Source organism: Ochotona princeps, chromosome 18 (assembly GCF_030435755.1).
Source record: "Ochotona princeps isolate mOchPri1 chromosome 18, mOchPri1.hap1, whole genome shotgun sequence".
Taxonomy (NCBI): Eukaryota; Metazoa; Chordata; class Mammalia; order Lagomorpha; family Ochotonidae; genus Ochotona; species Ochotona princeps.
The window spans coordinates 22153430-22175674 of record NC_080849.1 but is presented as its reverse complement, the minus strand read 5'-3'; the positions used below and the strand labels follow the sequence as shown (position 1 = coordinate 22175674).

At 42.8% G+C, this 22245-nt stretch overlaps 1 protein-coding gene across 2 annotated transcripts in view; it reads right to left on the bottom strand.

Annotated features, from left to right (window-relative positions):
* Positions 1–22245, bottom strand: part of EPG5 (ectopic P-granules 5 autophagy tethering factor) — a 91703-nt gene that overhangs the window by 41110 nt on the left and 28348 nt on the right. For both annotated transcript variants that reach the window (XM_058677150.1, XM_058677151.1), the window contains exons 14-25: positions 19899–20063; positions 17457–17576; positions 16286–16545; positions 12992–13132; positions 11823–11967; positions 11409–11606; positions 9001–9111; positions 7978–8100; positions 7209–7375; positions 5833–6054; positions 2981–3104; positions 193–337 (exon numbers count right to left, since the gene is read on the bottom strand). In XM_058677150.1, coding sequence (XP_058533133.1) covers positions 193–337; positions 2981–3104; positions 5833–6054; positions 7209–7375; positions 7978–8100; positions 9001–9111; positions 11409–11606; positions 11823–11967; positions 12992–13132; positions 16286–16545; positions 17457–17576; positions 19899–20063 — 1921 coding nt within the window. The remainder of the gene's footprint in view (positions 1–192; positions 338–2980; positions 3105–5832; positions 6055–7208; positions 7376–7977; positions 8101–9000; positions 9112–11408; positions 11607–11822; positions 11968–12991; positions 13133–16285; positions 16546–17456; positions 17577–19898; positions 20064–22245) is intronic.

Below are 22245 nucleotides of genomic sequence, written 5' to 3'. Positions count from 1 at the left end.
TTAAGCCATTACTGACTTGGAGTTTTTTTCTCATTTGAAGCCTAACCTAGTGCTTTGGCAGACAGGGTAATATGGAGCTCTTAAAACAAGTTGCACAGGCAAGACAAAGTGTAGAAATTTTAGCCCTCAATGGATTAATCTACTCATTCATTCATCCACACATCGAGAGGAAGAGAGGATCACAAAACTCACCCAGCAGAGGGTCAGTGAAGTCCAGCTGAACTGACACACTACAGGACGGGCAATGGGACTCCAGCTTGACCTGCATCCACAAACCAACCACCTCCTGGAACTCGTGGCGTATGCGCTCCATGTTCAAGTACTCTGTCCATAGTTCCTGGAATGGAACCACAATATTTCAACTCTGACAGGCGGGTCACAGTCACATAGAAAAGGATATATTCAACTATAAAGTAAGTAAACTTCAGCAGGAAGTGGTCCCCTACAAGATCTTCAGTATTAGATGAACTGCATCTAAAATGGCTATACTAACAATCTTAGTATGATTCAGAAAACTTTTTGTACACCAAGATTAGAAAAAGTTTAAGTGGAAACTGTATGTATGTTCATAAATTATATACACTACTAAGCTTATAATTACATGCACTATAAGATTTGGATAACAGCCAAAACAACTAAAAGAGATAAATAAATAAATTTAAAGTAACAAAATCTGGACTAAATAAAACCTCTAAATCCACACAACAATTCTCAGAAAATAATGAGAACAGATAAACATGTTAAACTATCCCACAAAGACACAGCAAGCAAAATACAACCAATGCGAAAAGTTTATAAACTATCCATTTTCTTCAATAAATAAGTTATCAGGGGAAAAGAAGTAATGATATGGATCCTTATGAAAACAAACTATAAAAACATTTAAAAAGCAAGACTTTTATGTATTTATGCGGCAACCAGAAGTCTAAACTCTGAAGAGACATTTGATATTAAAGAATGTTTCAGATGTAAATGTCATTATTTTTGTATTTGTATCTTTCGAAATCTGCAAGAAGTATCCAACGCTCTTTAGGATTAGCTCCAAGGTAACAAACACAGGCATTCTTGGCTGGGCAGCAGATGAAACTAGACACAGTGCATGAAGGGAGGAAAGAAGCAAGTGCTGGCCCACTGTCCTATTCTGCCTTGTTATCTGTATGACAGCATTTTTTCTGAAATTACTAAGCAAGTAAATGAGACAAAACAGAAAGACCGGGTCTAGTGCCCCCTTTCCCACATTTCAATAGGTGGTTTTTCAGGTTCTGAACTTCAATCCTTTCACTATGGTGAACACCGCGTATCAGAGCGGTAGACAGCTTGGGATGTCAATCACCACTGAACACAAAAAAGTAGTTCAATCAGGAATTGCAAATGATATAGACTATACTTTCATGGATCATCATTTTTTTTTCTTTTTCTGATTTAAGCTGTTCTAAAGGCCCAAGAATCCCTCTAAACCTAAAAATTCTGACTTTTCAACAAAGACATTGCCATATGCTCTATTTTGTTTGAGATTTTTATTGGAAAGTCAGATATACAGAGAGGAGGAGAGACAGAGAGGAAAGATCTTTCATCCGTTGATTCACTCCCTAAGTAGCTGCAATAGCCAGAGCTGCCCAGATCTGAACCCAGGAGCCAGGAGCCTCTTCCAGATCTCCCACATGGGTGCAGGGTCTCAAAGCCTTGGGCCATCCTAGACTGTTTTCCCAGGCCACAGGCAGTGAGCTGGATGGGAAATGGGGCTGCCAGATTAGAACTGGCACCCATATGGGATCTCTGCCGCTAGGTTACCATGCCATGATATCTTAAACAATCATTCCCAAACTAATGACAAAACAAGGCATTTCCTAGTCAGAGGAGGAGCCCAGTGTTATCCTAATCATAACTTGACTCCAGCATGCACCTGACTATCTGATGAGCTGGACTAGATTCTCCGGTGCACGCCCATCCTCATTAAATGAGGTCATGCAGGATCACCTTTACTGACTGTGCTAAATAACCACTGACAAAGGCTAAAGGCTGCATGGACTTCTTATAGCTAAGTACCACAGTATGTCTCAAAAACTATAAACTTCAAAATGATGTAACAACTCAGAATGTACAGATCAAAAATGGGGGTGGGGGGCACTACCCATAAAAATGGCAAGCCAAGAATGAGAGGGATAGAATGAATTAAACAAGAAAAAATTCTGTAGATGCTGAGAAAACAGGACAAACTTTAGAGAATTAAGAAAATCTAGAAAGCTGCCATTATCTGTTAAAACACTGACCAAGGGCTTACTACGTGCAAAGCTGTGGAAAGGGTCCCTAAGATGTGAAATACACTGTGGAAGAGCTGGGCAGGGAACCGTACTCAGAGGATTCCAGAACATTTCACCTTGTGTTTATTCTTCCTATCTCCCTGGCTCTGTATTCTCAGCCTTATGTCTTTGGCCTTAATTGTTGATAATGCTTCTCAGATCACATCTTCAGTTCTCTTCCTTTGAATTACATAATTTTCTACCTAACCTCACTCCCAAATCCCTGTATCCGCTCTGCCCAACTCCTTGAGCTCTCCTGGAAGCCTCTCAGACACTCCCTCTTTCATTCAGTTTGCCACACCTGTGTAAACAGCACCCCTGGTTGTCCAACTTGGGGACCTTCAAGTATTCAAACAACCACAAAAATCCCACTGACTATTTCTCAACATGCTACTAATTCACTTGTTAGTTAATCACTATCAAAAGCATTGAATATGAAATTGTAGTAAGCCATAAATGAGCTTCAAGATCATTTAGGCAAGGCCATGTTAGGGTTAGAGACTCAAAGGGTAATATTCCTTTAATACAATCATTGATATGGTGACAAATTCCAGAGACAGTGACTACTTCAGTGACCACCCATTTCTACAACAGCAACTGGTCCAATTGGTTCCTCATTAGGAATATGACAATTCAAGTGACATTTAGATTTGCTCAACCATACACGGCCATAGTTTCACCTGCTGATTCTGCATCACTTTTGCTAGCCTGTGAGTATCATAATGCTTTGGCAGAGAAGGGATATAGGTATCTCCTTTTTGGAAGGTCTCATCTTCTAGCCATAATTCATACACATTGAAGAGTCTAAAAGATAAAAAAAACACACAATCATATCAACATAAAAGATAAGCAGATAAATGAGATTTCTTCTAACTCTGGAAACTCTGGCAGCTCTATGTAAAAACAAGGAAAACTGTAACACAGAATACATGTCCAACCACCCACCAGAGCTCCAAGAAACTCCCAGTTTCTTTCCAAAGCATTAATGCGATGCAGTCATTGCTGACACAGAAGATCAAAGGGGCTGGATGAACTCCATCACAGAGGCAGGGCGAGATGTACACAGAGGGAATACTTAGAAAAGGCGTCTTCAGCACAGACACAGGGATCTGCATGTGGAGCTCTGCTATCCTGGACAACTCGGGCCCTGGGAGCCTCAGTGCTTAGGAAAGTACAAATAACACTCCTAATAAACACATCTTCTATCTTCCAGAGAAAGCCTTAAAGGTTTCCTAAACTTACACACTGGAAACACTTGCCAACTTTAAGCTCTGTGAGCATCTCCTACCTTAAGGAATCACAAATAAAATTCATAGTATGAATACATTCTGTTCTCATCAGGAAAAAAACAAGTTGGGCTTCAAAAAATAAAGTTGTGATTTTCCAGTAAAATCTTTTTTTATAAACATAATGAGGTTTCCTTTACTTTTGGTTTTATAAGAAGCGCAGTCTATTTAGCTAAGGTCACTGGTATTTTAAGCAGTTGTTTGCAGCAGCAACAATACTAGAGAACTAACTGCCATCACAGTTAAAGGGGTGAGGAGAGGAGAGGGAGGTGGCATGGCTTGGCTTTGCTCTCAATAAAATGGAAAATTCCCTCTGCCTGGGGGCGGCTTTCAGGTACCAGGGCTCCGATGGGGCTTTGAGCTCCTTCCAGGGAGGAGGATGGCAGTTCTCTCCACGAGCTTCTCATTCAGCAAGAATGGCAGCCACTTTATGAATGTACCACAGGAAAGGAAGAAGGGAGACAGAAAACAACCGCAAAGTCTTTCTTGGCTGCCCTAAAATGCCCAAAGACAAAGCCTTCCACTAGTCAAAGCAGATTAAACGTGAGCTTTCCTCCAATCCAACAAGATGAGGGGAGAGGGCTTGATGTCAAGCGCACCTCAGGCTTTAGGCTGGAAGACAGGTTTGCTCGCCTAGCTACTTTGCGTTTCAGAGTGAATTTTTTTTTTTTTTTTTTTGAGGTATCTTAGGAGGTTTATTCCAATGGGGCAGGAACTGGGTAGAGGTGGTGAAGATCAGGAAAGAAGGAAGAAGTTAGAATGAATTATTAAGACCAATTATTTTAAGTCTTATTTATAAGACTAATATTTGGATTGTGTCAAAAACATTAATGAAAGGTACAGGAACAGTATAGAAGGAAATCAGAGTTCCATGTTCCTAACCTTTTGGGGGATGGAAAAACCTCAATTCTATAAGCAGGTTATTATTTCTCGTAAAGATTATGGAACCTGCATTGCAGTACTGCAGGTTAAATGATCACTTGCAACACCAGTATCTCATATCAGAGTGGTGATTTAAGTTCATGCTACTCCACTTTCAATCCAGTTTCCTGCTAATGTACCTGAGAAGGGAAAAAACAATTGCCAAAGTGCTTGGGCCCCTGTCACCAGTGTGGGAGACACAGACACAGTTCCTGGCTCCTGGCTTCAATGTGACCCAACTTTGGTTGTTGTAGCCATATGGGTCCAGTGCAAAGGTTGAGGTGGCTAAATCCTCACCTTGCACACTCAAGGGTCCTATATGGATGCCAATTCATGTCCTGGCTGTGCCACTTCCCATCCAGCTCCCTGCTTGTAGACTGGGAAAGCAGAAGAGGATGGTCCAAAGCCTAGGGACCCTGCACCAGCATGGGAGATACAGAAGAAGCTCTTGGTTCATGGCTTACGATCAGCTAAGTTCCGGTGGAGTAGTCACGTGGGGAAGTGAACCAGTAGACAGAAGCTCTTTCCCTATATATGTCCTTCTCTCTGTAAATCTGCCCTTCTAATAAAAATAAATAAATTTTTAAAAATAAATAAGAAAAAGATCTCTCTCTGTTTCTCCTTCTGACACGCTGTCTTTCAAATAAATAAATGTTTAATGAACTAGTCTAGCAGGCTTTTAACATTGTATACCTGCTACAACAAAATTTTCTAGGTTTATTTTTATTTGTACAAAAAAAACTATGAGACCTGAGTTTATCACTGAGACACCTGCCACTAGGCAGATGCACATTCAAATTGCCAATTTGCTTCTCTTGAGAAACACAAGAGAAATATTTCAAGCCTAACCTTGGCAGCTAGTGCCATGACATAATAGGCTAAACGCTGTCTTAGGTACAGGCATCCCATACAGGTGCCTATTCTTGTCCTTGCTATTCCAATTCCAATCCAGCTCCCTGCTCATGAGCTGGGAAAGTGCTTGGGCCCTTGCACCCACATGGAAGATCAACAGGAAGCTCCTGGCTCCTGGCTTCAGATTGGCCAGTTCTGGCCTGTTGTGGTCATTTTGGGAGTGACTTAGCAGATGGCAGATCTCTCTATTTCTCTTTCTACAACTCTGCCTTTCAAATTAAAACGAAAAACAAAAACAAAACAACAACAAACAAACAAACAAAAAAGCAGCAGCAAGCGTATACCAAAGCCACCTTCCATAGTCAATCTCACGGGTTTAAGGTTAACAACCACCAGGTGAAACACACCCAGCCGCTCCAGAGCAGTACCTGTACTGCCAACGGTAACCCCAGTGGATCAACTACCACACTCACCTCACGAGCTCCCTGTGCAGTTCCGGTGATGTGAGGTAAGCAGGGGTGCCAACCTGGCTGGCCGGCAGCCCTTCGCTGCCCTCTGCTGGTACACGAAGGGCCTTGCTCGCTGCATGGTGGAAGTCGGCCACCTCTGTCAGGCGCTTCTTCATCTCTTTCAGCAAATTGATATGAGCAGGGCTTTGAAAGAACCTTCTTCCAATGCATCCATCTATGGGTAACCTTAACAAAGTATAAGCATGGATTATTAACTCACAATGCACACGTGCTTTCTGCACAGCACAGAACAGCAGTTATTGGGTGGGTGGGTATTTGGCACAGAATTTAAGATATCATTTGACATGCACACCAGAACAACTGGGTTCAAATCTGGGCTCCACTCTCAATCCTAGCTTCCTGCTCTTGTGCACCCTAGCTCAAATGTATGAGTCCCTTATAGCCACAAGAGAGATTCAGAATGAGTTTCCGGCTTCTGGCTTTAGCCAGGCTCAACCCCTGCAAAAAAAGTATATATAAAAGTAACTTAAAAACAAAGACAAGCTATATAAACTCAAGATAGCATCACTGCTAGAGGCAGAGAATAAATTAAAACGGCATCGGGTCCTGGAACATGTGCAAACTTGGTATAAAATGAAAGTGACAAAGAATCAACATCCTCATTTTTCAAAGCAATGATTAAGGGAATGTGCGTAAGACAGGAATTAGAGTAGAAACTAAAGTAACAGAGCACAGGTTTGGCTGGCCACGCAAGGCACCTTCTCACCAGTGGAGGTGCTGTGCATTCCTGAGCACAATTCAAAGGCTGCTACACACACTGGCCTTGGCTCACAGCCATGGCACTCTTCACAACAGTCCCTAAGGGTCACACATGGAGCCTCAGACAGAGGTAGAACCTCGGACGGGGGCAGAGCCTCGGACAGTGGCAGAGCCTTGGACAGGGGAAGAGCCTCGGACGGTGGCAGAGCCTCGGACGGGGGCAGAGCCTTAGACGGTGGCAGAGCCTCGGATGGGGGCAGAGCCTCGGACGGTGGCAGAGCCTTGGACAGGGGCAGAGCCTCGGAAGGGGGCAGAGGATCAGATGGGGGCAGAGGATCAGACGGGGCAGACTCAGACAGAGGTAGTTTCTCTCCATTCGTACCTCCACAGGTTCTATGCTAACTCTGAGTTCCACGTTATTGATTGCCCCACAATCAGGCGCAGAGGTTGCTAAAGCGAAGTTACCACAACAAATTCCAAACTCAAAACCATCCAGTTTAACAGAGGGAGAGAAATTCCTAGTTAAATGTCACCAAAGAATGATTCAAACACTCCACAGTGTAAGAACACACACTCAGAAGTGGCAACACAGAAACGTACTATAACATAGGGTAGCATACCCGTACTGTGGGCCCGGGCGGTGGAGATACAGGAGGAAGAACTTCTGCCAAATGAGTGGCAGAAGAGGATGATCAGAAGGTGTGGCCAAAGCCTGGTGGGCCCAGCGGTAGATCAGCAGCCTCTGCAGAGACGGGACGATGGGGAGTTTTAGCTGGGCTTGAGCTTTCTGTAAGAAAGGAAGGCTGTTAGCTGCCATGAAATGAACACATTCACAATCAGTCTTTGTAAGTGATCTAAGTGGAATCCTGAGTATTTTGTCTCCAATTTAAGTAACCCCAAAACAGGCACAAAATATTTTCTTCTACAACCTCTAGCTAACCATTCATCCTCAGTAGTAGCAGCTTTTCTGCTATCAAAACATGTCAGACCTCAGAATCGGAATGGGCCTTAACAGTCACCTAGCCTAATTTCATTTCCATTTCTGCAATTCCTTTGTACATAAAATGCCATAGAACAAGGGAATGGTATGATATAAAAACCAACTTGAATAATCTTGTGAAAGCTTATATTTCAAAAGAACTTTCAAGAATGATACATTCTCTGACATACTCTGAAACATAAAAGTCTAAACTACGATATCTAGGTCTTTAAAGCACAATGAATGCTCATTAGGTTGTGACTCCATGGTTAATGGAGCTTTAAGCTGGCTTGGCCGGTGTCCTTTCTAAGCATTCACAACAAAAGCAAACCCAGATGGTCACAAGCTAAAACAAATCATTAACATGTGAGCCACCTTCCACCACTCAAACATGGAATTGCTATTTGCACCTTCAGAGCTTGGTCAGGGGTAAAAGCAGAGTTTATAACCAGCTCCCCTTCCACGACTCTTCGTAGCTGGGAGTCCTCTTCAAAGATGGATTCCATGTTCAGCACGGTCCAGGCAAACCAGACCTAAAACACCACCAGGAAGACGCAGGGTCATGAGCCAAAACCTCCAAGTTGACAAGATATATCCTGATACTAAAGAAAATCCCTCTTATTGATCTCGGTCCTCAACTATTTTTCTAGAATGAACACATTTTAAAAATATGTACATATTCTTCTTGATTGAATTTGAACTGTAATACTGCATCAAGGTGGAGGAATCCACCAGGGGGGAGGGGTGTAGGGAGGGGTGGGGGGATTCCCAGAGCCTATGAAACTGTCACATAATGCAAAATAATTAATAAAAAAAAAGTACATATTCTTGACACATTTATCATGTTATATAAACAGGACAGTTAATATCCAGCTAATGTTAAATTGCTATACAAAGTGTTAAATTGTTACATGTCAAATTGTTATACAAAATGTTAAATTGCGATACAAAGGCTACGATAACAACAGAATGGTGTCCATTCACTCAAAAATATTAACTGGAAGCTCTACATGAATGAAAGACAGGACAGGGCCAGGTTCTGCAGCATCCACTGGATTAAGGAAAGGGGCACAGGTGAGGATGAGCCAGGCCTGAAGCAGAGATGCATGGGAAAAGTACACCAGCTAAGACTTAGTGAGGCCGAGAGCCAGGGATGTGCCAGCAGGGTCAGGGGGTCAGCTTGATTACAAGATGAGGAAGGTAGGAAGGAGAATGACAGGGTGTTCACGGGTATCAGGACTGATGTCAGTAATGAGACAGAGGCACACAACCAATTTCACACAAGAAGTCTGAGAGGCAATCATGATAAAAATAAAGCTATTGCTAATGACAGTAATAACCAGGGCCGGCTACTCACAAGCTGATTAGTAAGAATGTTAACCTCTGAGCTCACAAAGCCAGCCAGCAAATGAGCCTCTCAGTGGGCTTCCTACCTGCGTGGGCATGGCTGTGCCCTCCACAAAGGAAGGAGTGATGTTGCCTGCCACGATCCAGCTCACCAAAGAAGTCAGCAGACTCCGGTCACAGTGGTAGCCCAAAGCATTCTACATAAGGGACAAGCAGGACAGACAGGATGCTTTAGAAATACCTTATCGATGACCTTTGCAAAAGTATTAGCAACTGTTTTACTGTAAGGACAAATTTCTACTAAGACACAGGTTTCCAGAGGGCATCCAGCCACAGCAATGGTCCTAGGCAGTGCACCACAGACAAATGTCATGAGTAAGGCTCTTCCCGAGAAGTTTAGCCTTTGAATGATCGAGGAGCAGTACAAGTGGGCGAGAACTGATAAAACACCACAAAGTTTTAAAAAGGCAGCGTCCATGGGCCCAGCGCAGAAGCCTAGCAGCTAAAGTCCTCGCCCTACACGTGCCGAGATTCAATACTGGTGCCAGTTCTATCCCCGGCAGCTCCACTTCCCATCCAGCTCCCTGCCTGTGGTCTAGGAAAGCAGTCAAGGACAGCCCAAAGCCTTGGGACCCTGCACCATGCAGGAGACACGGAAAAAGCTCCAGGCTCCTGGATTCAGATCGGGGCAGCTCCAGCTGCAGCCGCTTGGAGAATGATTTGTTAAATGGAAAATCTCTCCTCCTATCTGTGTATCTGACTTTCCAATAAAAATAAATCAACATGATGGTGTAGCAAGCTAATCCTCTGCTTGCAGTGCCAGCATCCCATATGGGCGCCAGTTCTAGTCCCCACTGCTCCACTTCCAATCAAGCTCCCTGCTTATGCCCTGGGAAAACAGCAAAGGATGGCTCCAAGCCTTGGGACCCTGCACCCATTTAAGAGACTCAGAAGAACCTCCTGGTTCCTGCCTTCAAATTGGTCCAGCAACAGCCATCACAATCTCCTGGGAAGTGAGCCAGCACCTGGAAAAACTTTCTTTCTTTATAAAATCTACCTTTGAAATAAAAACAATAAATCTTCTTAAAAAAAAAAAAAAGGAGGGCCCAGCGCCGTGGCCTAGCGGCTAAAGTCCTCGCCTTGAAAGCCCCGGGATCCCATATGGGCGCCGGTTCTAATCCCGGCAGCTCCACTTCCCATCCAGCTCCCTGCTTGTGGCCTGGGAAAGCAGTCAAGGATGGCCCAATGCATTGGGACCCTGCACCCATGTGGGAGACCCGGAAGAGGTTCCAGGTTCCCGGCTTCGGATCGGTGCGCATTGGCCCGTTGCGGCTCACTTGGGGAGTGAATCATTGGAAAGAAGATCTTCCTCTCTGTCTCTCCTCCTCTGTGTATATCTGGCTGTAATAAAATGAATAAATCTTTAAAAAAAAAAAAGGAAAAAAAGAAAGGAGGGGCAGTGGCCACATAGTTCAACTATTTGAAGGGATTTCTTATTTTTACAAAATGTATTTATTGGGGCCTGTGCAGCCGTGCTACCATCCATATGGGTGCTAGTTTGATCCCCAGTTGCCCTATCCAATCCAGCTCTCTGCTTACAGCATGGGAAAGCAGCAGAGGATGGCTCAAGTCCTTGGGTCCCTGAACCCATTTGGGAGCTCTGGAGGAGCTGGCTGGCTCCTGGCTCCTTGATCAGCTCAGCTCCAGCTGCTCCAGCCATTTGGAGAGTAAACTAGCGAACAGAAAAATCTCTCATTTTTTTTCCTTCTCTATAAAATCTGCCTCACAAATAAAATTTTAAAAATGAGCTAATCACAGGATGTGGTTAAGAACTTGCATTTTTTTTTAACATATTGGTTACTCAAAACCATGTTAATTCCATAATGTTGTAAATTGTTGTTGATGTTATGTTGGGACTCTTAATTGATTGGGATGATATTCTGCCAGCTCTACCTTCAGACCAGAGATGGTCTCCCCAAGAAACTGTTCAATTTATCTGGACAATAAGATGCTGGACTCTATGTTTAGTATATGAAAGAATCTTGATTAAATTTGAACTGTAATACTGCAACAAAGTGGAAGAATCCACCATGGGGAAAGGGCATGGGGAGGGGTTGGGGGAATCCCTGAGCCTATGAAACTGTCACATAATGCAATGTAATTAAAAAAAAAAAATCTTCCAAATTTTTATTTATTGAGTTAGAGATGAAAATCGCAACCAATGACTCGTATCCCAAATACCCACCATAACCCTGGCTGGAACTGGAGCTGGGAACCAAGAACTCAGGCTAGCCCTCCCATGTGAATGGAGAAACCTAACTTTTCGGGCCAATATGGCTGCTTCCCAGGGTCTGCACTGGCAAGAAGCTGAACTCATGAAAATGGGTATTGACCTCAGGTACTTGTAATGGGATGTCAACTGCTACACCAAACACCTGACCCACCGGAACCTATCCAGTGAATGGCTGACACAAAAATGCTCTGACAACTTTACCTTATGCTGCTGGTAGAGTAGTTTCTGCACACAGTCTTCCTGCATTAGCTGAAAAGCTGTTTTACACAAGTGGTCCATGAGGAAGAGGATGGCTTGTTCTCGATACCAAAGGTGCTGGTTTATAAGCGCCTGAACCCAGAATTCCAACACAGCAACAGGACCCACTTGGTTGGGCTGAGTGCTTACAGATATGTGTGCCTGTGGAAAAAAGACTCAGGATGTAAAAGCAACCCATGTTGAAAACACAAACCAAATCCTATCTGCCCCACCTACAAAGCCTAAACCTGTTGATCTTCTTGGCCAAAAGCACTGTGCCAAGTTTATCGGAATGACCAAATCACAACTGTGCTAACACTACAAGGTCTGGGTAGGAAGAGGGGGAAGGGTGTATTAGGAGCTTGCAAGCCCCCTGACCTGGATCATGCTGTTGAGAAGCTTCACGTTGTCCCCATGGCTGGCTCCTGTCAGGTGCTGTGCCACCTTGTGGGTGACCTGCTGCGTGACACCCTGTGGGACACCACTGTCCAAGTGTAGGAAGAGGAGGAGGTGGGACAAAAACCTGCCAAGCACACAGGAGGATCACACACTTAACCTCTGCTCAAGAGTTGACACAAGTTCCAGGCCCTGATTACTCAGGAGGGAACAGAAAACGATGAAATCTGTTCCGCTGCTAGACCAAAGAACTACCTAGGGCTTCTGAAAAGCCTTCAATTATTTCTAAAGAAAGCTTTCCTACTTAACATGGTTAAAAATCTCTACCTGCATAGGTGTCATGGAAAGATCCAAGACAAACTTATACAGGTTTAAAGTACCACACGAAAAAACACCTCAAAGCATGTCCCCACCACCTGCACCAATACAAGAAAAAATGCTTGCCAAATTATTCCATTCCCAAACTTGCTTAGTGGCCAAGATGCTAATTTCAAATAATGGGCATGAGGGGAGTGTCTAGGGGTGAGGAAGTAATAGCCCAAGACCATAACCCATTCATACTACAGTAAAATACACAAGGGAGGTTAGAAATCTGTATTTAATAAGCTCTCCCAGATGATACTTAACACTAGACAAATCTGAGGCCCTGGTTGTACAAAACCCTTGGACATTCTACGCCTGTCCCCACAGGCCTTACTTTCCCTTTCACCACTGTTCATGAAGCCTCAGCCACACATAACACTCTCCCCTCTGGGCAGTTAGCTCTCTTCCCATCTCAGTGCAACACTGCACCACCACCACCACACCAGTGGCAACTGAAAGCAACATGTTTCATTATTGCTACAGTGGCAAAGCCATTTGCCACTCAATGTCAGAAGCAGCATTCCCAGAGCTGCATGAAAACAAATGCTCTTGCAAAGATTAATAAGCTATAATGAGCAATCCCAAGTTAAATGAGAAGGAAAATATCTTTCATGCTACTAAAACCAGAATCATTAAAATCACTGCTCTAACTCTAGACACAAACATTTTCTGCCTAATAAAAAACATACTATTAAAGCATCATTCCTTTCAATTTACTTGAGAAACCAGGACATAGTCCTTTGGGCTGCTTTAAAGCCAAGTCCCTGCCCTAGAATGAAGATACTTACAGCTCATTCTTCAGCAAGTAATACTGGCAAGGGTAGAACAAAGGCAGAATCTTATCCAGTACATGGACCACAGTTCTCAAATGCCTCGACTGGACCAGAGTTCCCAACAGTGGGATGCCTTCTGCACAGAACTTTTCAATGCTATGGGAGAGAAGACAATGAGCATTTAGGATGGCCACTTTGTCATAATCATGCCCTTCCACTGAGCTGAGAGCCCATAACGCCTGGACTATCTTACACACCTAAACTACACACAGAAATACCAACGCTGAAGTACAAGAAATGGAAAAGCTCATTTATACTTTTATTTGACAGATGTGGAAGATGAAGTAGTATGCCCAAATTCACATAATTTCCTAAGGCAGGGTCAAAATGAGAGCACAGGCTTATACATTTCTAGCTGACAGCACCTGTCAGTACCACGTTTGGTGCTTTTTCTGAGCCCTGGTGGCCCTGTTTGCATGTACATTCCCACGAGGCATTATAGCAAACAAGATTCAAAATTGAGCTCTGCCATGAGAAACCAGCAATATATGTGTTTTCTCTTCCCATGACTCATTCAGATAACCTGTCCTTAAGAAAGAATTTCAAGTACCAGGGAAAAATATGAAATATGGTTTTCATATTTAGCTGCAAAGGCAAAAGCAAGATGCAGAAGATAGCTTAGGTGCACCCAGGGAAAAACCATTCAATGGGAATGTTGGTGTGGCTTTCAAAATAACAAACATAGTTGATGGAAAAATAAAATTTAAGGATAAGTTTATTTGCTGCATAAAAAAACTTAAAATGTGCACTTTTTTTTAAAGTGACATCCATCTTCCATCAACTTTGAGCCCACTCATAGGCATCGTCAAAATTTCGTTCACTAAAGGTATCTCTTAATTTCATTCTCCACAAACTTTTTGCATACCTGTATGTATGCAATGGTCAACACCACTATTGAAAAACTATTACTACTACTATAGTGATACCAGGAAGAAGTTCAAAAAATATTATGCTTGCCATTACAACTACAGCGATGGGATCATACCAAAAAGTTCATTATTCTAGAACAGCAGCCCTGAGCAGATCTTTCTCCATTTTCTTAACTCTGTAGGGTTTTCCCAACCAGGAACTACGCCCTCAGTCAAAAGCACTCCCCATCATCTACCTTGTCTCACCCTCTCTACCTGTATGCCCCATCCACTTAGCAGTTTGCTGACCACCTACTAAGTCCAACTTCTGAAGACATCAATCTGAGCAGGACCAAGACAACAGGGAAGGGTGCTGCTCAGAAGGCCTGGGTGCTGCAGGTGGCAGGAATCGGCCTTTTAGCTCTCACACAAACAGGAGGCCCTATGCTACCAGGGAAGCAAGAGTCATCACTCCGCCCCAGAGTCTAGGATGTCTCCTCCATGAAATGACACTGTTCCACTGACCTTTCCTCCTTTACATTATTTTTTTTTTAGATTTAGTCATTTTTATTACAAAGTAAGATACACAGAGAGGAGGAGAAACAGAGAGGAAGATCTTCCATCCAATGATTCACTCCCCAAGTGAGCCCAACGGCCAGTGCTGTGCCAATCCGGAGCCAGGACCCAGGAACCAGGAACTTCTTCCAGGTCTCCCACACGGGTGCAGGGTCCCAAGGCTTTGGGCCGTCCTCGACTGCTTTCCCAGGCAGGGAGCTGGATGAGAAGTGGAGCTGCCGGGATTAGAACTGGCACCCAATGGGATCCCGGGGCTTTCAAGGCGAGGACTTTAGCCGCTAGGCCACGGCGCTGGGCCCCCTCCTTTACATTATTTCTGCTCAGACTTCATGTGGTTCTCAATCCAGTCTCTCCCATAGCATCCCCTGGACAACAGACTCCCAAACCATTTACATTTTTCACAGAGCTCCAACAGGAATTCTAAAGAGCAGCCAGGTTGGGGAACTACTGCTGTCTATGTAACCTCAGGCCGAGGTTATGTTTTATACCACTGCCAGTCATTTTCTTTCTGACAAGCTCTCCTGGCTGTAAACAATCTGAGGGCAGCTAATTTAACCATCCCGTATCTCTCCTACTTCACGGGCCAGAGCAAACACTAGGAGCTGACAGGAAAATTGCATCTCACTGAAATTAAACTTAATGTGGAACAAGGTTTCGAAATGAGGGTGTTAAAAAGCTATTTTGGTTAGTATGAAATAAGAGTGTCAGAAAGTTCAGCTGTAAATGGTTTTAGAAAAATAGGTGTGCTAGAAAAAATTACTGCCTCACATGAAAAAAATTATTTAAAGAAGAGAACTTTCACCAACAGGGAATTCCTCGATGCATTCCATTATTTACTGCACCAGAGACAGTCTTCATCACTAAAGATAGAATTGTAAAACAGTTCCTGGGTACTGAACTCAACAGAAGTTATACCTAACAGACAACCGTGGGGGTGGGCGGACAAAGATAGCTGTGGATTTACACTGCAACAGCCCATGATCTGATCAGGAAGTTCACAAGCTTGAGTTGGCCTGCCAACACTTTTTCAAAAAATTCATTACCAAAGCAGGGCTGGGCATAGGAGGTTAAGAAATCACTTGGGAAACCAGCACTTCACACGAGAGGACTAGAATTGAGGTCCCCCCCCACCCCCGCACCTCCACTTGGTTTTCCATCCAGTTTCCCATTAATGCACACCCTTAAGAAGGCAGCAGTTGCTGAGTAAGGAAAATTGAGTCTTTTATACATAAACAAATCAGGAAATAATTCATTACTGACAGCAGGCATTTAACTTAGCAGTTAGCTCACATCAGAGCACCCTGGTTCAACTAACAGCTCTAGTTCTCAATTCCAGCTTTCTGCTATTATAGATTCTGGAAATAGCCATAATGGTTCAGGTAACTGGGTTCTTACTGTACTGAGTTCTTAGGTCTGACTTTGGCAACAGTCCAGTTGCTGCAGGGTTAGGGGAGTGAATCAGTGAATGGCAGCGCATGCTTGCTCGTGCTCTCTCTCTCTCCTCTTTCTGTCCAATAAGTTATTTTTAATTTACCATAAGTAACTAACTATTGTCACTTGACAAAAATTCTGAGAAAGAGAATACAAATCTATTGCTAATATGGACATTTTAATTCTGGGACAACTCCTTACACAACAAGACATTTTTTCTGGTACCAATCTGTTCTATGTGAATTTGGGCAGCATCTCCCCTTCATAAACTATTAATAAACACTTATTATTTGACCCTCATTACTCCTCTTCTGGCTTCGTGGATGCCTCAGTCTTAGAAATGTGAGAGGTGAGGTTCTAGAACAACTCTAAAGGTTCACCCCAAACTCTGTACCTGTGGCCCAGGGCTGTCATGGCTAAGGCCAGGTAACAGCCAATGGGCATGCCCGCTTTCACAGACTTCAAGAGAGGATGAAACATGGGTGACTCTGTCAGGTCAGGTGCCGTGCTGGAGAAGGGAACGGTGGGACAATTCTGCTGTAATCCATAATCATTTCTGTGTAGTTTTAACCTCAAGATCAAATTCCAGGCCCACTGGTTAAAGGAGCTCTCAGGTGTCTCTCCATAGCGAACAATACTGGCCAAATATGAAACCTAAAACAATTATTTTAAACCACATTAGTGACACACAAATGAAGTCAACACCCTCATTTCTCTATCCTGTCACGGCGAACAGTACCCCTAACAGAGAAGAAAAGCTATCACTGTTTGTCAATTAATTGTTGTTGTGCAGCATGAAGGCAATTTCTTACTCACAACTAACCACTTCAGTTTCCCTACTAATAATTTTGTGAATGTGATCTTTGTTAATGCAGAAGAGAATGGAGAAACTAATTATCAATCAACAATGTGCTGACAAGTAACTGATGAATCAGGAGAAGGGGTCTTATTTATAGCACCTGCCAATTTGAATGGCAGAAATACTCCCTCCATGGCAAAATTTCCTTTTTCACTGTTATTTATTTGTTTTCATTTTATTTGAAAGAGAGACAGAAACAAACAAAAAATCTTCTACCCTTACTTTACTCCCCAAATGCCCAACACAGCCTGAGCTGAGCCAGGCCAAAACCAGGAGGCCACAACTCAATTTGGACCTCCCACATGGGTGGCAGGGACCCAAGTACTTGAGCCATCATCTGCTGCTTCCCAGGGTGCACGAGCAGGAGGCCGGAACGGAAAGAAGAACCGAGACCCGAGCCCAGACACTCCAATACAAGGTGTCCACAAAGCATCTTGCAACTGCTTCAACTCCTTCCCAACACCATGGCCAATTTCAAACTGCCAATGTAACTGGCAAAGTTCCTAAAAATCACCAGTTCACCTATGCTAGTTCAAGTCAGTTCTAGCACATCACTGTAGCTTAAAGCAAATGGTCATGAAAAATCGAATAAAAACAAATCTTTAGACCCTGAGAAATCAATTTTGTCTTCTTAATAAATCACAGTTTCAGCTTTCCAGGCCCCTACAAATAGACATTCGCATTCTAAGCACAGTAAAGAAAATACCTGTTTCATACTTTCAGAAAGAAGCCCAGCATATGGCTTCTGTGCAAGATGCTTCTGGTAAGCTTCCAGAATCAGTAAGGCAACTTCAGTATGGACTGCTTGATCCAGGTGAAGGGTACCCTTCCAAAGAGAAAAATTAGTATTAACATATCACCTTGATAATTAAGTCTGAAGTCTATATATAAGAGAAATATACCTCAGTCATCTTCCACACCAGTAAAAAAAAAAATTTAATGGAACTCCCATCCCAACCCAGAATCTCTACAAACACTATGGACTGCAAGTTAAAGGCTCTACCATAAACGAGGGAAGTGCCTCTAGCAGCCTTCCTCTGCAGCCTGAAAAGTGCATTTCTGGGTCCTTTCACAAAGCATGACTTTCCTAACAACAGAGGCATAGAGAGGAGTCTTCAGGCAAGAACGGACTCCATTCACAAAGCCCCAGATGTGTAGGTAGAGAATGCCATCACTCTCACCCACCAACACTTCAGTGACAAAAGCCCCATGTGAACTCACAGGAACCTCAGGTGCTCAGGGTACCTTTCTGGATTACAGCCTCCTGATTGCAACAGGCTTCCTGCCAATGTGCCCCACTGCCTACAAACTGGCTGCCAGAGCTACAAACTGCTACAGAGCGGTGAGGCCTCCCCATTTTCCCTTCAAATGGGAATACATATTTTGATCAAGGAGCAAGAAATAAGGCCTTTAGTGAGGCAGGAAAGGGCATGTAATTGGCAAAATTCCCTGATAGAGGACATCTTTGGAGATAAAAGAATCAGAGCAAGCCCTTGAGAACAAACTGCTTTGCTAATTATATACGAAATGTCATTTTTACTCATTAAAAGCCATTTTTACACTTTAGTGTAAAAATGCCCTCCACTTCTAATTGATGGAGGTGACGCTCTGCTGGCTCTGCCTTCAAACCTGAGAGGGCCTCCCTAAGAGGCCGTTGAACTTGAACTGGACAAGTGGGATGCTGGACTCTGTATGGTGTGAACTTTTAATTAGGGAATCTCAACGGAACTTGAGCTGTGGTTATGCATCAAGGTGAAGGAATTCACCATGGGGGAAGGGTTTGGGGTGAAGGGGGTGGGGGGAATCCCAGTACCTATGAAATTGTGTCATGTAATTCAATGTACTTAATGAATAAATGAATATATATTAAAAAAAATGCCCTCCAACCTTTTGATTCATTAAATGTATATTTTTGTGACTTCTTACACTATCTGTACTAGTGGTGTAAGTTCAAAGCAGCATTTATACTTGCTAATAATTACCAATATTAATATTTTTCTGTATTTTTCACCAGAATTTCTACAGCGAACATGCTAACTGTAGAAAAACAAATGGTGGTGCTATTCCTAACAAGAGCAGTTTAGTGGTGAGAAGTAGCCACTGTTGTTCAGGCATCTACAACTGCTCTGTGGTATTCATGTACTTGCAAGGTTTTTAAAATTTAAACCGTTCTTTCTTTTCAAATTCACTTTCAGAAATCACACAACCATATCTTAAATGCATATCTTAAATATCTACAACAAATTCTTTTTCTCCTTAACTCTCCCCTCCCCACCACGCAAACATCCTAGTGAGATAACAGGTGTGTAATGCTCCAGTGCTTTGGTCATTGTTTGTGTGAGTAGTTAATTCAGCTTGTCATCTGTCCTTTGAGTAAAGCAACTAGGATGGAAATGTGGGCTGCGGCCCAGGGAATGTGTCCCTCTGAGGGGAGGGGGTCGTCAGCATAAATGATCAAGGGCATTTTCCAGGCCCGAAAAAAGCAAAAACTTCAATCATGCTCACAGAACAGTAAGAGATACAGAAATGGTTGGAGGGTCTGGTGCAATGTTTGGCAGGCTAATTCTCGTCCTGCAGTGCCAGCATCCCATACGGGCGAGGGTTTGAGTCCTGGCTGCTTCACTTCCAGTCCAGCTTCCTGCTAATGACCTAAAAGCAGCAGAGAATGGGCCAAGTCACTGGGCCTTTGCACCCACTTGGGAGACCTGGAAGGTGCTCCTGGCTCCCAGCTTCAGACCAGGCCATCTCCAGCTGTTCAGGAGTGATCCAGCAAATGGAAACCACTTCCCCACACTATAACTCTACTTAAAAATAAAAATAAATATACCAAAACTGTTATGAAAATTTTTTGAAAAAAGAAATGCATGGGAAAATAAATACATAAATACAACCATAACCCTGCCACACAGAGATACCTACTGACAATACTGACAATACTCTGTCTCCTGCACTTTCTCCCATTCTGTGACTCTCCCCACCCTGAGGGGTGGTCCACAGAGGAATGGATCCCTCTCAACTATGTAAACATCATATTTTTTTTAACTAAAGAGAAAAGTGTGTAGAATCTCCAGCTCTAAACAATGTTTAGACCTCCAGTTTAAACAATGTTTAAACCTTCAGTTTCAAAACAATGGTTTTTAACACATACCTGTTCATCAAATCCCCAATTCAACCCTTCCAGAATAACACAGGCCAGTTTATTCTTCACTGCAGCCAGGTTATAATTCAATAACCAATCTCGAATGACAGCTATCTCGGAGGCAGAAGGTCGCCAAAGATACAAAGGCAATTCTTTAAACAAGTATAAAGAAACCTTATTGAAAAGAAAAAGATAGTCATTTAGGGATAAACCTGTATGGCTACAAAACTGCATCACTAAACTGATTTAAACTGCTTTCCTCAAAAAGTATGTGGATTTCATTTTTAGAAAACTAAAACGGAAGTCATGGACAACCGGAATCAAATGTGTATTAAACTGATGATACTCCAAAAAAGCATGTGTGCAAAGCTTTGTAAAGGCCGGTCTGCTGGCTGCAACATGCAAGCTGGCAGGCATCAGCTAAAGTAAACCACTATGAGACACACATCTAAGGTCAGGATGAGTCACACAATGGGCATTATACTTAACACTTTCAATAATTCCTATACTCTATGGTGCTTATTTTTTGAAAAATATTTATTTTATTTAAAAGGCAAAGCAATAAAGAGATATCTTCCATCTACTGGTTCACTCTCCAAAAGGTTGCAACAGCCAAGGTTGGATCAGGCAGAAACTAGAAAACAGAAACTCTATCCAGAGTCTATCTGGAGATAGACCCAAGCACCTGGGTCACCTTCTGCTGCTTTCTCTGGCACATTAGCAGGAAATTGGATCAGAAGTGGAGCAGCAAGGACATAAACTGGTACCCATGTGGGATGCCAGCCCATACAGATGCCAGGAGAGCCAACCCTTCTACAGCATTTTAAAATATAGTTCTTCAGCTTGAAATCAGTGTTGGACAGAACAAAGAATGGAATGGGTAACAGCTTGAATCGGAAAAGGAGTACATCATTACACCATTCCGTCTTCTTTCATAGTCCATCATACATGCACAGTGATGTTTCAGTCAACAATGGACCACACTGAAGACAATGTCCCAGTAATAGTATACTGCCTAAGGGAAAAAACAGTGGTGTAGTATTCTCATCCTCTACCTACAAGTGCTGAGATCCCATATGGGTGCAATTTCATGTCTCAGCTGCTCCACATCCAATCAAGCTCTCTGTTTGTGGTGTGGGAAATAAACAACAGATAGCCCAAAGCTTTGGGACCCTGCACCCACGTGGGACACACCAGAAAAAGCTCCTGGCATGCAGCTTAGGGTTAGCTCAGCTCTCGACATTGTTGCCACTTAGAGAATGAACCAGTGGATGGAAAAGCTCTCTCTCTGTAAAAACCTGCATTTCAAATAAAAATAAATAAGCCTTTTAAAACAACAGATTCTATTGCCTAGTGGGATTGTAACTATCTTAGTTTGTATCTCTGATATGCATTCACAACAAAACCACTTAATACACTTCTCAGAATACATTCTTGCCATTACTCAATTCATATCTGTATATTTCAAGCCTTTCACAATTCAAAAAAATTAAATCTTGTTCGCAAAAAAAATCTGCAGTACCACTTTTTTTCAAATCACTTTCTAAATAAAATATGAATGTGTAGAAATTAAGCTAAGTCTGGGCTTACTTAATATAGTTTTTGCTTTAGTCATTCTGTAATATTTGAAACAGTGCTATACAATAAAAATATGGTGCAAGTCATACGTGCAATTTTAACTTTTCTAATAGTCATGTTTTCTTAATAAAATTTTTATTTGATCTGATATCTAAAACATCATCATTTCAAAATGTATCATTACAAAGCAACTACATTCTTTGGCGCACACCATCTTCAAAACAGTGCATATTTTATACTAAGAGCACATTCCAATTTGTACTAACACCATTTTGAGAGCTCCATAGACAAATGTGCCTCACAGCTACCATGAGACAGTACACTTCTATGACACACAATTATCATATATCAGGTTCATGATCTGTGCCTAAGAGCCAAAACAAAATTTGGAAGTACAGTAGAAAATATGAATATTTTAAAACTTACCCTTTCTGTTAATCTGTTTATGTGTTCATGACAATTCATTAATAAAAAGTTGCTTTGCATAAAATGGTAATTTTATTTTATTCATTCATTCAAGATAGAGGCTGAGTGGGGCAAAGGCAAAAAAAGAGGCAGAGAAATAGAACTCCCACTCAGTGCTTCACTTTCCAATGCTTCAGACAGCCAGGGCTGAGCTAAGGCTGAAGCCAGGAGTCAGGAACTCACTCCAGCTCGCCCCGTAGATGGCAGGAACTCCCATTACTTGAGAACAATCCAGACAACCTCCCAGGACCTGCAGCAGCAGGACACTAAAATCAGGAGTCCAAGCCTGGAATGTTGAACCCAGGTGTTTCAA